General features: G+C 49.1%; 1 protein-coding gene across 1 annotated transcript; it reads left to right on the forward strand.

The window, feature by feature from the left end:
- Window positions 1-4,935: 4,935 nt before the first annotated feature.
- On the forward strand, window positions 4,936-11,840 carry LOC109455815 (amine oxidase [copper-containing] 3). The gene is given in 5 exon segments (XM_074319816.1): window positions 4,936-5,702; window positions 5,705-6,695; window positions 9,568-9,853; window positions 10,601-10,730; window positions 10,938-11,840. Coding segments are annotated over 5 exon segments (2,286 nt in total). The 5' UTR covers window positions 4,936-5,099; the 3' UTR covers window positions 11,214-11,840.
- The last annotated feature ends 2,042 nt before the right edge of the window (window positions 11,841-13,882 follow it).

The following is a 13,882-nucleotide window of genomic DNA, read 5'->3' on the forward strand; positions in this document are numbered from 1 at the left end:
TAGAAGTAGGTTGAGGGAGAAAGAAGAGTGGAAAGAATGTTCCAGGCAAAGAGAAGAGCATGTTCCAAGGCCAGGAAGTTCACAAGATGGCACCATCCAAGAGCACAGGTTCCTGGACAGAAGGGTGGGCTGTGAGGAGAGCCTGGAGGGACAAGGAGAGGACCAAGGAGACAGGTCCTTGCAAGCATGATTGGTTACCCTAAGAAAAATGGGGAGCCATAGAAGGATTTTAAGCAAGAGAGTGACAGAGTCAGATTTTAGGACATTCCTTTAGGACATTGTGGCCCAGACATGAAGAATAGAGTTTACAGAAGGCCTCGTCACAGGGAGGTGGCTCAGAGGTAAGAAACAATTGTGGCCTGAATGCATAGTGAGGCCTCCAAGAGGACAGTGGAAGATCTGGCCCAGGAAGGTCTGTTTGGCTTCAGTGCAGCCCATGACCTCATGAATGGAAGAGCCTCAGCATTATATTCACTGAACACTTAAGAGATCACTTTGAAAGTCAGTTGCAGATTAAAGTTAATCTTACCCAACAATCGGTCACCTTTGTAGTTAGTGTGGTTACGTGATAATTGCTTAGATTATTCTTGTAATAGTCATACAGTGCATAGTGGGTTTGGAAAAAAGTTATATCCCTTTAAAAAAAAAAAGGGGGGGCCGGGGATGGGCCAGCCCGGTGGCTCAGGCGGTTAGAGCTCCATGCTCCTAACTCCAAAGGCTGCCAGTTCGATTCCCATATGGGCCAGTGGGCTCGCAACCTTCAGTTCGATTCCTCGACTCCTGCAAGGGATGGTGGGCAGCGCCCCCTGCAACTGAAAAATTGAACAGGGCACCTTGAGCTGAGCTGCCGCTGAGCTCCCGGATGGCTCAGTTGGTTGGAGTGCATCCTCTCAACCACAAGGCTGCCAGTTTGACTCCCGCAAGGGATGGTGGGCTGTGCCCCCTGCAACTAGCAACGGCAACTGGACCTGGAGCTGAGCTGCGCCCTCCACAACTAAGACTGAAAGGATAACAACTTGAAGCTGAACGGCACCCTCCACAACTAAGATTGAAAGTACAACAACTTGACTTGGAAAAAAGGCCTGGAAGTACACACTGTTCCCCAATAAAGTCCTATTATCCTCACCCCCCAAAAAAAAAGGGGGAGCGGGGGTGTCTGAAGGCCTCCTGATAGCTTCTTTGACTGAGTTTGGTGGTGAGAATGACTCATTAATTCTACAGCCTCTTTACCTTTTTAAGGGGAACCTCAGCCTTTCCAGCTTTTCCCAGAAGATTCTCTTTCAGTTATCCACTCCTCTCCCTGTATTTATAACCTCTCCCTCTTGACTGGCTCTTCCTCTCAATTCTCATCTTTTGAAGCTGTTCCAGGGCGCTGTATCTCCTGAGCAGTGGTCTTCTCTCAGCCTTCCTCCAAGGAGTGTTCCACAGGTCCTGGGTCCACTTCCTGCCCTCCCTCAGTCACTCTTCAACCTGGTGCCCTCCCTCTGCTGACCCTGGAGCCAGACACTGCTCTGACAGAGGTTACCAGTGACTTCTATATGCGAAATCAATAGACCTTTCCTGACTTTCTGGACCCCTCAATGGCATTCAACAACACGGACTACTCCCTTCTTGAAACTCTCCTGTCTCGACTTCCCCGTATTTGAACCATTCCTCATCTGTATTTGCTGCTTCTCAGTCTTCCACGCTGACTCCTTTACCTGTGCTCCGCCCACCAGCCCACTCAGCCCCAAACCTTGGCGTTTTCCAGGACTCTGTCCTTGACCCTCTTCTCTTCTCTCTCCAGAGGTTCCCCTCTGCGTGACCTCATACTCTCATACTTCAACGGCTAATGTTTGTTGTTGAACCCAAATCTGTATTTCTAGCCTCCAACATCTCTCCTACACTCTGGACCCATAGAGCCAACTGCCCTTTTCCTAGGCATCTGTATGGTGGCTTCCCGTGAGCACCCCAAACTCAAACTTGTTAGTTTCCCCTTTAAACCTCCTGCTCTTCAGGCATGTCCTTCTTCTGGTGAAAGGACCCGCCACCCCTCCAGTCACCCAACAGGAAAATTTGGTGTCGTGTAAGACACTGTGGCCTCTCTCTCCACCCTCACCCAACTGGGCACGCAGTCCTGTCAAGTCTACCCTTACACATTTCTCACAGTCATGCCTTCCTCTCTGTCCTCCAGGGCACTGGCCTCATCCTGGCCCTTTGCCTCCTGCCTGGTCTCCTCACCTCTAGTCTGCCCCCCACTCAAGCCAGAGCCATCTCCCTAGAATGCAGACCAGAGCAGAATGTGACCTGGTGTGCGAGACGGTTGAGTTGACCGCACAGGACCTCTGGGGCAGCAGCTCTACTGAGGCATGTGTTGTCAGGCTGAGGGGGCGGCGTGGACTTCGCTCCCAGGGATAAACTCATCTTCATATATTCCCAGAGGCAGGGGCCAAGTTTACTCAAAGGGAAATAAGACCTAGTGGGGGAGCAGAATGTGTGGTCCTGTCTCCTGGATAATTCTCTGACAGGGACAACTTTTTACAAGATTTTAAGGTATTTAATGGGATGATTGTGAAGGCTAGGATGAAACAATATCAGAGCAAATGATGTGACAGCAAGACACTGAGGGAAGGTGGTCAGGGTGGCATCTTTTTATTTACCAGTTTCCCCACGAGTCAAGGCAAAGGGCTCTCCCCCACCTGGATCATCACCCACCTCCCCGACATGAGCACCTGGTGATACCCTACCAGAATGAATATTCTTGACTTCTGCTTGGTAACACTGCTCAGGACAAAACACATTAGCCATCTTAACGGTGTGATCTTAGCTAGGAGCTAAGAATGTAACTTCCCAAAGGCCCAGACTCATAGTTGCCTTATGGCCAGGGGTAGGCCTTGACGTTAAGATTCTTGACATAAGTTCCCCCTTATTCTCAGGGTCACACGACCCATTTCCAATGACCCCTTCCGCCTTACTTATAGCAAATCTATTGTTCGTCTTGACTGCAAGAAGCTCCCCAGTCCCTCACTTCCATCTTTCTGCTCAGTCAGTGGGAATATTGGGTGTGAATTTTACTCCCATCACTGGAAGTAGATATTAAATGTTATGTTTCTTTATTTTTTGATAAGAGATAACCAGCTCTGTGCCCTCGCTCTCCTGGTTGGCAGGAAATTCAATTATGGGCATGTTGTGTGTGGGGAGGGCGCTCATCTTTAGGATTAGGTAAAACTCTGTAGTCTGGGACTTCGGGGGATGTTTGGCTAGTCTTCAGTTGACAGCAGCCACTGCTATTAGGCTCACTTTCTGCTGCCCTGAGGCCAAACTTGCCAAGGCAGGGATGGGAGGAGGGTTTGACCCGCCCCCACTCCCCCCCCCGTGCATAAGCCCCATTGTCTCCTGTCTGTTCACCAAATGTTTCAAAAATGTTTTTTTAATTAAAAAGATTTAAAATACTGTTGTCCATGAGGCGCATCTGCAGAGCATATTAACCAGATCAGCAAAAGCAAAGCTAGTTGTTGTTTTCTCCAAGGACAGGGAGGGCTGACCTCCCTGGAGAAGGGGGTTATTTTGTTTAAATTCCATCCTGGAAAAAAGGGTCCCTGCCTTTCTCACCACCTTGGAACGAGCCCCATTACTCCTTCAACTGCTTTAAAGAACAAGAGAGAAGAAAACCTGTTGAGTTTCCGTATTCAAATAGAGCTGGTTGCATAAATATTTCTGGCTAATCTGACCTTTCTGGGATTGGCTGACCTGGTTTCGTTTGTCCAGGTTCCGTGATGTCTCACTGTCTTCCTTGAATTACTACTACCTACCTTGCTTAAAACACAAACCACACAAGGCTTCCTTAGCTCTTCTGCCTGCCCTCCTTCCTGTCCCCACATCACGCTGAATACTCTGACCTTTTGGCCATTCTCTGCCCATGCTGAGGCTGTCTCAAGTTTCTGTACCTTCTGTTCTCTTCAGCTGGAATGTCATCCCATTCTCTCTGCAAGGTCAGAATAATTTCTGTTTGTAGGAAAGTCTTCCTGGACATATCCAGCTGGGAAAGGATTCTCCCTCAGGCTCACGAGAGAAGCATGTCCCCAGTCTGGCACCTTTAGTCTCTTTCAGTCCCCTTCAGGACCTGGCTCTCCAATCATGGTGGTCTTCTGCACATCACCTGGTAGAGAATGGAGGCGGCTTTGCTCTCTGCCTCTGCAACATTTTGGAGAAGGGTTTCCTGGAGCTGAGGGTTGTGGGCGGCTAGGTTAATTCCAGCCAGTTTTCCAGGCCCCCTGTCCTCTGACCTGGCCCATCAGTCCAGCTCAAGGTGGTGGTGGTGGTGGTGGTGGTGGTGGTGGTATCTCTTACACTCTGCAGCCCTTACAACTCCTCCAACTTCTAACCGGCCCCACACCCTGCATGCTCCAGTGACTTAGGGTGCTCAAGGCCTGCACATTTTTGACCTGGCTCAGCCCGTTGGGCCCCCAGCTCCTCCCAGGTGTTTTGTGTTCTCAGGATTATTCTCAAGCATCCCTGGGCTGCTGGTAGAGTTCTGGTCGATAGGGGACAGATTGCCGAGGAACAGAGCCTGGATTGTACCACAAACTAGAGGAAGGAAGCAGGGAATCTGGATGGAGAGGTGTGGGCAGGTGAGTTTCACTTGCAGCCTGGTGGTCAGGAGAAAGGTTCAACGTGAAGGGTGGAGGAAGAACCCAAGAGTAGGCCCGTTCTGCCCCTGTCATGTCTCCCTCTTGCCTTCCTCCAGCTGTGTAATCTCCAAAGCCAACCCCTCCCCCACTTAGTTCCCCAACCCTGACCCTGAGTGTTTGATTTGGAACAGGCGGACAGAGGATTACGTGGGCCACTTAAAGTCCAGGGTTCTACCTCGGCCCCACCTCCCAAGCCTGGCCTGACCCTGGCCCCTTCCAGCTTCAGCTCTACCCCCACCCAACCCTCTGGCCTTGGCTGATTGTCTTCAATGTACCCAACATGCCTCTGGCCCAGCAGCACCACCCAGAGACCAGGAAACTCCAGAGACTATAAGAGGCATCCCGCATCTAGGTCCTGTCTATTTAGCTTTCTGTCTCCCATTCTGCATTCCAAATCAAGAACCTGAAGACAGCCCTGAAGCTTTAGCTATGGCTGTCTTCATTATTTTGTCCTTGTGTAGTGTTCTGGTGATAGGCGTGGGTGAAGGTGGGACTGGGAGTGACGAAGGAGTTGAGAGGGAATGTACGCCTGTTCAGCCTCCCCACTGCCCCTCCGTAACTCCCAGTGCCCAGCCCTGGACACACCCTGGCCAGAGCCAGCTGTTTGCAGACCTGAGCCAAGAGGAGCTGACGGCCGTGATGAGCTTTCTGACCCAGCAGCTGGGGCCAGGCCTGGTCGATGCAGCCCATGCCCGCCCCTCAGACAACTGCATCTTCTCGGTGGAACTGCAGCTGCCCCCCAAGGCTGCAGCCCTGGCCCACCTGGACCGGGGGCGCCCTCCGCCTCCCCGGGAGGCACTGGCCATCGTCTTCTTTGGCGGACAGGCCCAGCCCAACGTGAGTGAGCTGGTGGTGGGGCCACTTCCGCACCCCTCCTACATTCGGGATGTGACCGTGGAGCGTCACGGGGGCCCCCTGCCCTATCACCGACGCCCCGTGCTGATGCGAGAGTACCTGGACATAGACCAGATGATCTTCGACAGAGAGCTGCCCCAGGCTACGGTCTTCTCCACCACTGCTGCTTCTATGAACGCCAAGGAAGGAACCTCGTGACAATGAATACAGCCCCCCGAGGTCTACAATCAGGGGACCGGGCCACCTGGTTTGGCCTCTACTACAACATCTCAGGGGCTGGGTTTTACCTGCACCCCGTGGGGTTGGAGCTGCTGGTAGACCACAAGGCTCTGGACCCTGCCCGCTGGACCATCCGGAAGGTGTTCTTCCAAGGCCGCTACTATGAGAGTCTGGCCCAGCTGGAGGACCAGTTTGAAGCCGGCCTGGTGAATGTGGTGCTGATCCCAGACAATGGCACAGGTGCGTCCTGGTCCCTGAAGTCCCAGGTGCCCCCAGGCCCGGCTCCCCCTCTGCAGTTCTATCCTCAGGGCCCCCGCTTCAGTGTCCAGGGGAGTCAAGTGGCTTCGTCATTGTGGACTTTCTCCTTTGGCCTCGGAGCTTTCAGTGGCCCAAGGGTCTTTGACATCCACTTCCAAGGGGAGAGAGTGGCCTATGAAGTCAGCGTCCAGGAGGCCTTGACGGTCTATGGTGGCAATTCTCCTTGTGCTCTGAGAAGCCGGTACACAGATGGTGGCTTTGGTTTGGGCCACTTCTCTTCGCCCCTGACGCGTGGGGTGGACTGCCCCTACCTGGCAACCTACATGGACTGGCACTTCCTGTTGGAGTCCCAAACCCCCAAGACAATACGAGATGCCTTTTGTGTGTTTGAACAGAACCAGGGCTTGCCCTTGAGGCGACACCACTCAGATATTCACCCCCACTATTTTGGGGGCCTTACAGAGACAGTGCTGGTCGTCAGATCTGTGTCTACCATGCTCAATTACGACTATGTGTGGGATATGGTCTTCTACCCCAGTGGGGCCATAGAAGTCAAATTCCATGCCACGGGCTACATCAGCTCAGCGTTCCTCTTTGGTGCTGCCCGAAGGTACGGGAACCAGGTTGGGCAGCACACGCTGGGCACCGCCCACACCCACAGCGCTCACTTCAAGGTGGACCTGGATGTAGGAGGTAAGACATCCCTGTGGGCAAGGATTGCAGAAAAGGGGGCCGAAGTCTCCATACCAAGCTTTAAAAATTATCATTGAAACATTAAAAAGGTAAAAGTATATGACATAAATGTGAAAGTCATTGGATTCCTAAGAGATTTTCACCCTTAGCAGATCAGTTATTCTTCCACACTTAAAAGAAATTCTTTCAAAAGTTCTAGTCAAGTGGTGGGGTAGGAAAAAAAAATTCTTCCATATTTTAAAATATTGCATCTGCAATTACAGAATTTACTATATTGTATACTATGTATAAATATGATATACTGATACACATATTTAGATTTTTTTTATTACCAAATTTGGATCATAATGTATATTTGTTTTGCCACTTCTGGTTTTTTGGGTTTTTTTTAATTTATTGGGGTGACAATTGTTAGTAAAGTTACATAGGTTTCAGGTGTACAATTCTGTATTACATCATCTATAAATCCCATTGTGTGTTCACCACCCAGAGTCAGTCCTCCTTCCATCACCATATATTTGATCCCCCTTTCCCTCATCAACCACCCCCTACCCCCCATCTCCCACCCCACCACGCCCCTACTTCTGGTTTTTTACATAATAACGTATCATTCATGCAAACAACAAACATATTGAATGCATATTTGTGCCAAGCACTTCACTAACACAATTCAACAAAAGAAATGACATTCCTGCTCTCAGGAGGCCTACATTGTAATGGAGGAGAAACATGATGGTATGTCATTTTGTCATTCTCATTGCATCATATCAAGGGGTACATGCTGTCGATATATTTTATTATCAGTGATATTGACCTCAATCCCTTGGTTACAGTGATGTCGTCTGACATTCTCCATTGTAAAAGTTAATATTTTTACATTTTATTTTCTTTTTTAAATTTTTTTAAAATTTATTTATTTTTAATTTATTGGGGTGACAATTGTTAGTAAAATTACATAGATTTCAGGTGTACAATTCTGTATTACATCATCTATAAGTCCCATTGTGTGTTCACCATCCTCCATTTTCAATTAATAAATATCTTGGGGGAAATTACTTTGATGTTATGCAAATACTCTATTTCTTTTCTTCTTAAATTCTTGCCCACTAATTTTAGCATCAATTAGTGGATTTTTCCTGCAACAATTATTACTGTAGTGTTCCCCTCCTGGTAGTTTAAATTTTCTTCCCTATTCTCTATACATTTATTAATAGGAATTCTCCATAAGAAAGAGTTATCCCTCTCTTTTCACTTATTTATACATGTAATGATTTATTCATAATTGTAGGATTCATAGATATTTATTTTGTTCTAAGTGTTGTAATCCAGTCCTCCCAGAACTATCATTTATTTGTTTCTTAAATTATTTCAGTTTTGGCCATTGGGACATCTTTCGGTTTGGTTTCTGTGTGCTTTTGACATGCCTCCACCCTTTTTTGAGCACTTCTTTATTTTCTGACCCCACCAGATGTTCCAATTCCATCTTGTTTTTTTCCTGCTCCAGCCCTGGAGTCAATCAACCACTTCTCCAAGGAGCTCTGGTTCCTTCCATTGGAGAACAGTATTTAGAAACCAAGATCTGGGTCCCAGGTGTGCTCACTATGACTGGGATCTTATTGCTCTTTGGCTCTGTCGTTGGACTTAGCTAAGATATGTATGTGTATATTCTGACCAACACACACATCTCTTTATTCTGCATCTAAGCAATGATGACTCTTAAAGCTCCTGGAATAGTGCCTAACACGTAGTGAGAAGTACTAGCTATTGTTGTATTATCTACAGGAGTCCATTTGTGTGGCTGTACCAGAAAGAACTCTTGGCCTTTAATTGTCACCGACATGTGGAAACCCTGGGGTGTGAACTACGGGCAGTGAATCCACAAAAGGGAACTGAGGGGTTGGTTAAACAGTCTCTATTCTCTTCTGGTCTTGGAAGGTATGGAGGGAGCGTCCAGCATGTTTTGGTTTACTGCTCTTTGGTCACGGATTATTTAACTTAATTTCTAATATGGGACATAGTTAGACTCTAACGAATCATTCAAAACTCCAAACTTTCTGTTGAACAGACTGTCTTTGGCTCTACTCTAAACTCCAAACTATGGGAAACACCTCCAAGCTCCAGCAGCATTGGGCCCAGAGTCTCACTTACCTTCCCTCTGGCCCACGTGTCTACTGCCCATGTGTGGTGGGGCCACTGTGTGTTTGTTTCCTCTATGTGCTGACATGCAGGCAGTGTAGAGCCAGACTAAGACCTGGGTCCTCAAGCACTGTCACAATACTAACCATGTACCCTTGGTTACACGGCATGTTATTTAAATTCTCTAGGCCTCAGTTGTCCCATCTGTAAAATGGGGACAACTGTAGCTCCTCTTTAAGATTGTTATACAAGTAAATCATCAATACATGTAAAGCACGCTGCCTGTGCAGAGCGCCTTCAGGTACAACAAATGTGATCTATGGCTGTTATTATTTTCATGATAAGGTGGTTCTGGTGATGCCATAGGGCTTCAGATATGAGGTGCAGACCTCTTCCTGAGGTCAGAAAGATCGTGACTCTGCATATTGCGGCTAGACTGCTCCAAACTCAGGTGAAGCCCCTTCCCCTTGGAGCCCCTCAGAGGGAGGTCAGAGAAGGCCCAGTCACAAGGCATCTAGGATTGGTACCAGAGACGACATCAGGGAGAGGGACCTTCTCCAAATCTCTGCATCAGGAATATATTGGGGAGAGGCAAGGGAAGAAGGGGCACACTGAGTTCGCGGCTTCTCTTTGACTCCGCCTCTGAAGCCAGGTGGGGGCAGGGCAGCTGCATGACCAGACCTCACTCCACTCTTCCTCCCTCCACCCCCCTCCTGTCCCTCCCTCGCACCCACAGGACTGGAGAACTGGGTCTGGGCTGAGGATATGGCCTTTGTCCCCACGGTGGTACCCTGGAGCCCTGAGCACCAGATGCAGAGGCTGCAGGTGACCCGGAAGCGGCTAGAGACAGAGGAGCAGGCCGCCTTTCCTCTGGGAAGCACCCACCCTCGCTACCTGTACCTGGCCAGCAACCACAGCAACAAGTGGGGTCACCCGCGGGGCTACCGCATCCAGGTGTTCAGTTTTGCTGGGGAGCCTCTGCCCCAGAACAGCTCCATGGAGAGAGCCTTCAGCTGGGGGAGGTGAGTGGGGGGAGGGGGAGGTGTCAGGCTGGGGAAGATGGACTGTAAGAAGAGCCAGGTGTTGCTGGGAAACCAGGTTTCGCCACCTCCTATGGGTGTGCATGCACACACACACACACTCATGCGCACACACTCATACACACACAGTCCTGTGGCCACAATCCTTAGCCATTTAAAATAAAGCCTAATGGATGGATGGATGAATGGAGAGTTACATAAGGAATCAAATATAATAAAGTGTTAGAGGTAGAATCTGGGTTATAGGTGTTCACTATACTATTCTTTCAACTTTTCTGTAGGTATAAAATGTTCACAATAAAAGTTGGAGGGAAAAACAAAGAGTAAGAGAGAAACACAGATCTGAGGGAGTATTCCCTAAAATCCAGGCATTTGCAATACTGCCATTGACTAAAATAGGAATCAGGCCCCGTCCGTGCACAAGTATCCAGGGCCCAGGCTCTGATCTGGATGGATGCACCAGTGACATTTGGACCTGAAGTCTGAACAATGGGCCAGTTGATGTTTGAGATACAGGATATTGAATAAATGTGAAAACTCTACGAACGAGAGAGAGACAGAGAGACAGACAGAGAGAGAGACAGAGAGGAAATGGGAACTGAACAGAGAATAATGAAGAGGCTTGCTACCCTGCGACCTTTGTGCTCAGTTATTCCTGTGTGTTTTCAGTGCAGCTTCAGACAGTAGGACCGGTTGATGACCTGTGGGTCTAATCCAAATCTCCTATAGGTACCAGCTGGCTGTGACCCAGCGGAAGGAGGAGGAGCCCAGCAGCACCAGCATCTACAATTTGAACGACCCTTGGACACCGACTGTGGATTTCAGTGACTTCATCAATAATGAGACTGTTGCAGGGCAGGTCAGTTAAAGAGCAAAGATGAGCCACTTCACTCTCTCCCAAGCCAGGTGCCTTGGGGTCTGCAGAACCCACTAAGAAATGAAGCTTTATGATTTCACATTTCTCCTGGGTTAGGGAGCTGGATCCTTACACACAAGGCTACTGTGGGAGGCAGGCGTGTCCTTAGCAAAGCCAGGCCTCATGATCCTCTCCCTTCTCCCCTGCTAGGACTTGGTGGCCTGGGTGACAGCCGGTTTCCTGCACATCCCACATGCAGAGGACATCCCCAACACGGTGACTGTGGGGAATGGTGTGGGCTTCTTCCTCCGACCCTACAACTTCTTTGACCAGGACCCCTCCTCTGATTCTGCTGACTCCATCTTCTTCCGGGGGGACCAGGATGCTACGGCCTGTGAGGTCAACCCCCTGGCTTGCCTCCCCCAGGCTGCTGCCTGTGTCCCTGACCTCCCTGCCTTCTCTCACGGGGGCTTCTCTCATGAGTAGGCGGTGCCTGGGATGGGGAATGTGTCTGGGGCCCGAAGGTCAAGGTGTTGGGTAGGGGGAGCAGTGGGCACTGGGCCAGGAAGCCTGGTGCCCTCGTCTTCTTTCTCACACCCTGAGGTCCCCTCCTCCCTGACCCCAAGTTCCTCTCTCTCCCATCTCCCTCCTTTTCATCCCCCTCTCTATTGAGAGCATCCTGAGCCTGTGATGCCTGATACACAGGGACTCAGCTTTGCTGCCACCAAACCTGCTGTGTTCCCATCCCAGAGAGGAGAGGAATGGCTAGCTGGGAGCTTGGAGTGAGGGCCAAGCTTTTCCCCAGAAGACTCCTGTTTTTCTAACAATTTTGTAATCTTATTTTTTATGAGGTATAATTCATATACCATAGAATTCACCCTTTTAACATGTGTGTATAATTTAGTGGGTTTAGTCTATTCATAAATTTGTGCTACTATTGCCACTATCTAATTCCAGAACATTTTCCTCACCCCAGAAGGAAACCCCATAGCAATTAGCAGTCACTTCCTATTTCCCTTCAGCCCCTTCCCATCTCTGGGCAACCACTAAGCTTTCTGTCACTGTAGATTTGCCTATATTCTGGACATTTCATATAAATCGATCTACATAACATGTGGTCTTTTGTGATTGGCTTCTTTCACTCAGCATAATGTTTTGCATGTACATCCATGTTGTGTCATAAATCAGGACTTCATTCCTCTATAGCTGAATAATATTCTGTTGTATGGATGCAGCACATTTTGTTTATCCATTCATCGGTTGATGGACATTTGGGTTGTTTCCACTTTTTGGTTATTATAGATACTGCTGCTTTGAACATTCATGTATAAGTTTTCATGTGGACTTATGTTTCCATTTCTCTTGCGTGTATACCTGGGAGTGGAATTGCTGGGTCATATAGTAATTCTATGTGTAACCTTTTGAGGAACTGTCTGACTGTTTTCTAAAGTGACTGCACCATTTTTTCTTTCTTTCTTTCTTTTTTATTGTGGTCAAATTTACCATTGGATCATTTTTAAATGTACAGGTCAGTGGCATTAAGTACATTCAGAAGCTTTCTTGGGCCTGCCCAGCTCCTTTTCTGCCCTGGGTCTTGAATATGGAGGTGAGGCCGCTGGAGACCAGCTGTTCTCTCAAGGCCCGGGGCAGGGTCCCCACCGGGTCTGTGTCCCAGATCTTGGGAAGGTGCTTGTCTGTCTTCATTCCCTGTAGTCTTAGCACATTCTTTCTCTGCCCTTTCTTCTCACTCCTTTTCCTCTTACTTCAGCTTCTACTCCCTGATATTCCCTCTGAGGTCCTGTGGGGGTGTCTCTGCTGCCTCGGGTCCTATAATCCCCCCATCCCTCAATTCCAGTGTCCGCCTCCATCCCTGGATTGGAAAAGCCTTGGACATGCAGGCGGCTGTCTTATGTGAGAGAAGGACAATCCCTGGTTGTTTCCTTGTGGGCGACATTTGTCCCTGGACAGCTTTCCTCATCTTATCTCTCTGCCTCTCATGATCTGAACAAAACGATTCCTCCTGTCACCTTGTCATCTATCTACGCTGCCAAATAATCTTCTTCCAATTTCCTGCCATTTATATAGACCATGTGGGGAAGGATGAGAGGGGGTAGGATGGTCACGTGACAGCAGCAGTTCAGGGAGTCTTGTGGGTGAATGTTAAGGGTCATCTGTTCCTAGGGCCATCGGTGACTGTGGCTTGCATTAAGGGGCAGCAGCCAGCATAAATGCCCAGAATGTCACTGAAGGTAGGAACCAAAAACCCTCAGGAGCTCAGGCAACCAGGCCAGGAGCTGCCTGATCAGGGCTTGGCATGCATCTGAGCCGGGGCGTCCCAGGGGATCAGTCCCGCCTGGTCAGGCCACAGGCCCCAGGGCCTCACATCCTTGATGTTCCTCCTGGGGTGTGGACTTTGGATGGGCATAAATAAGAACTGGGATATTTTCCAGAAAGGAGAGTGGGGGCAGGAGTAAAGTGGGGAGGAGGTAGGGCTCAAAGAGCAAGCTTTCTTAAGTGCCTCCAGGCCAGAGAAATCCATGTGGTAGGAAGTGTCCACACCTCTGCTTCAATAGCTTGCCCACTTCTGTCAGTGTCTTTTCTAGAAAGTGGGGCATGAGGTCAGGAAAAAAGGGGGCTTCTTCCTCATCAGGAAGCCCAGGGCACTGACCCAGCCACAGGGGAGGGCACTGCCTGGATAGGCCCTTCCCGCTGCATGTTTCTCACACTGCTTGACCAGAATAGGCACTGGCAAGAGGGCAGTTCAGGGCACAGAGATCTGGGTCCAGCTCATCTTGTGACTAGAGGGAAATGGCAAATTGGGAACTCAGATACCACGGGGGTCCTGTGGGTCCCTCAAGAACTACCCCAGGCTCAACCAAGGGAGCTGGAAAGGAACTAAGTTCTGGCAAAGGGACCGTCATACAAAAAATAAATACCAGGGAAGCCACATTCTCGATTCAAGAATAACAGCAGGATATGGTAACAAGTGCTCGGATGGGAAAGGGTTGAGGCAGAGCTGGTTTGCTGTTACTGACTCTTCTTTCTATTTTGCTTCTCAGATCAGTGATTTAGCTTCTCTTTACCCTCTCAGCCCAAATAAATATCATGTTTTGACTTGTGTTTTCTTGTTTAAAGAAATTTGGACCAAGATGGAT

This window comes from Rhinolophus sinicus, linkage group LG15 (genome assembly GCF_036562045.2).
Source record: "Rhinolophus sinicus isolate RSC01 linkage group LG15, ASM3656204v1, whole genome shotgun sequence".
Lineage (NCBI taxonomy): Eukaryota > Metazoa > Chordata > Mammalia > Chiroptera > Rhinolophidae > Rhinolophus > Rhinolophus sinicus.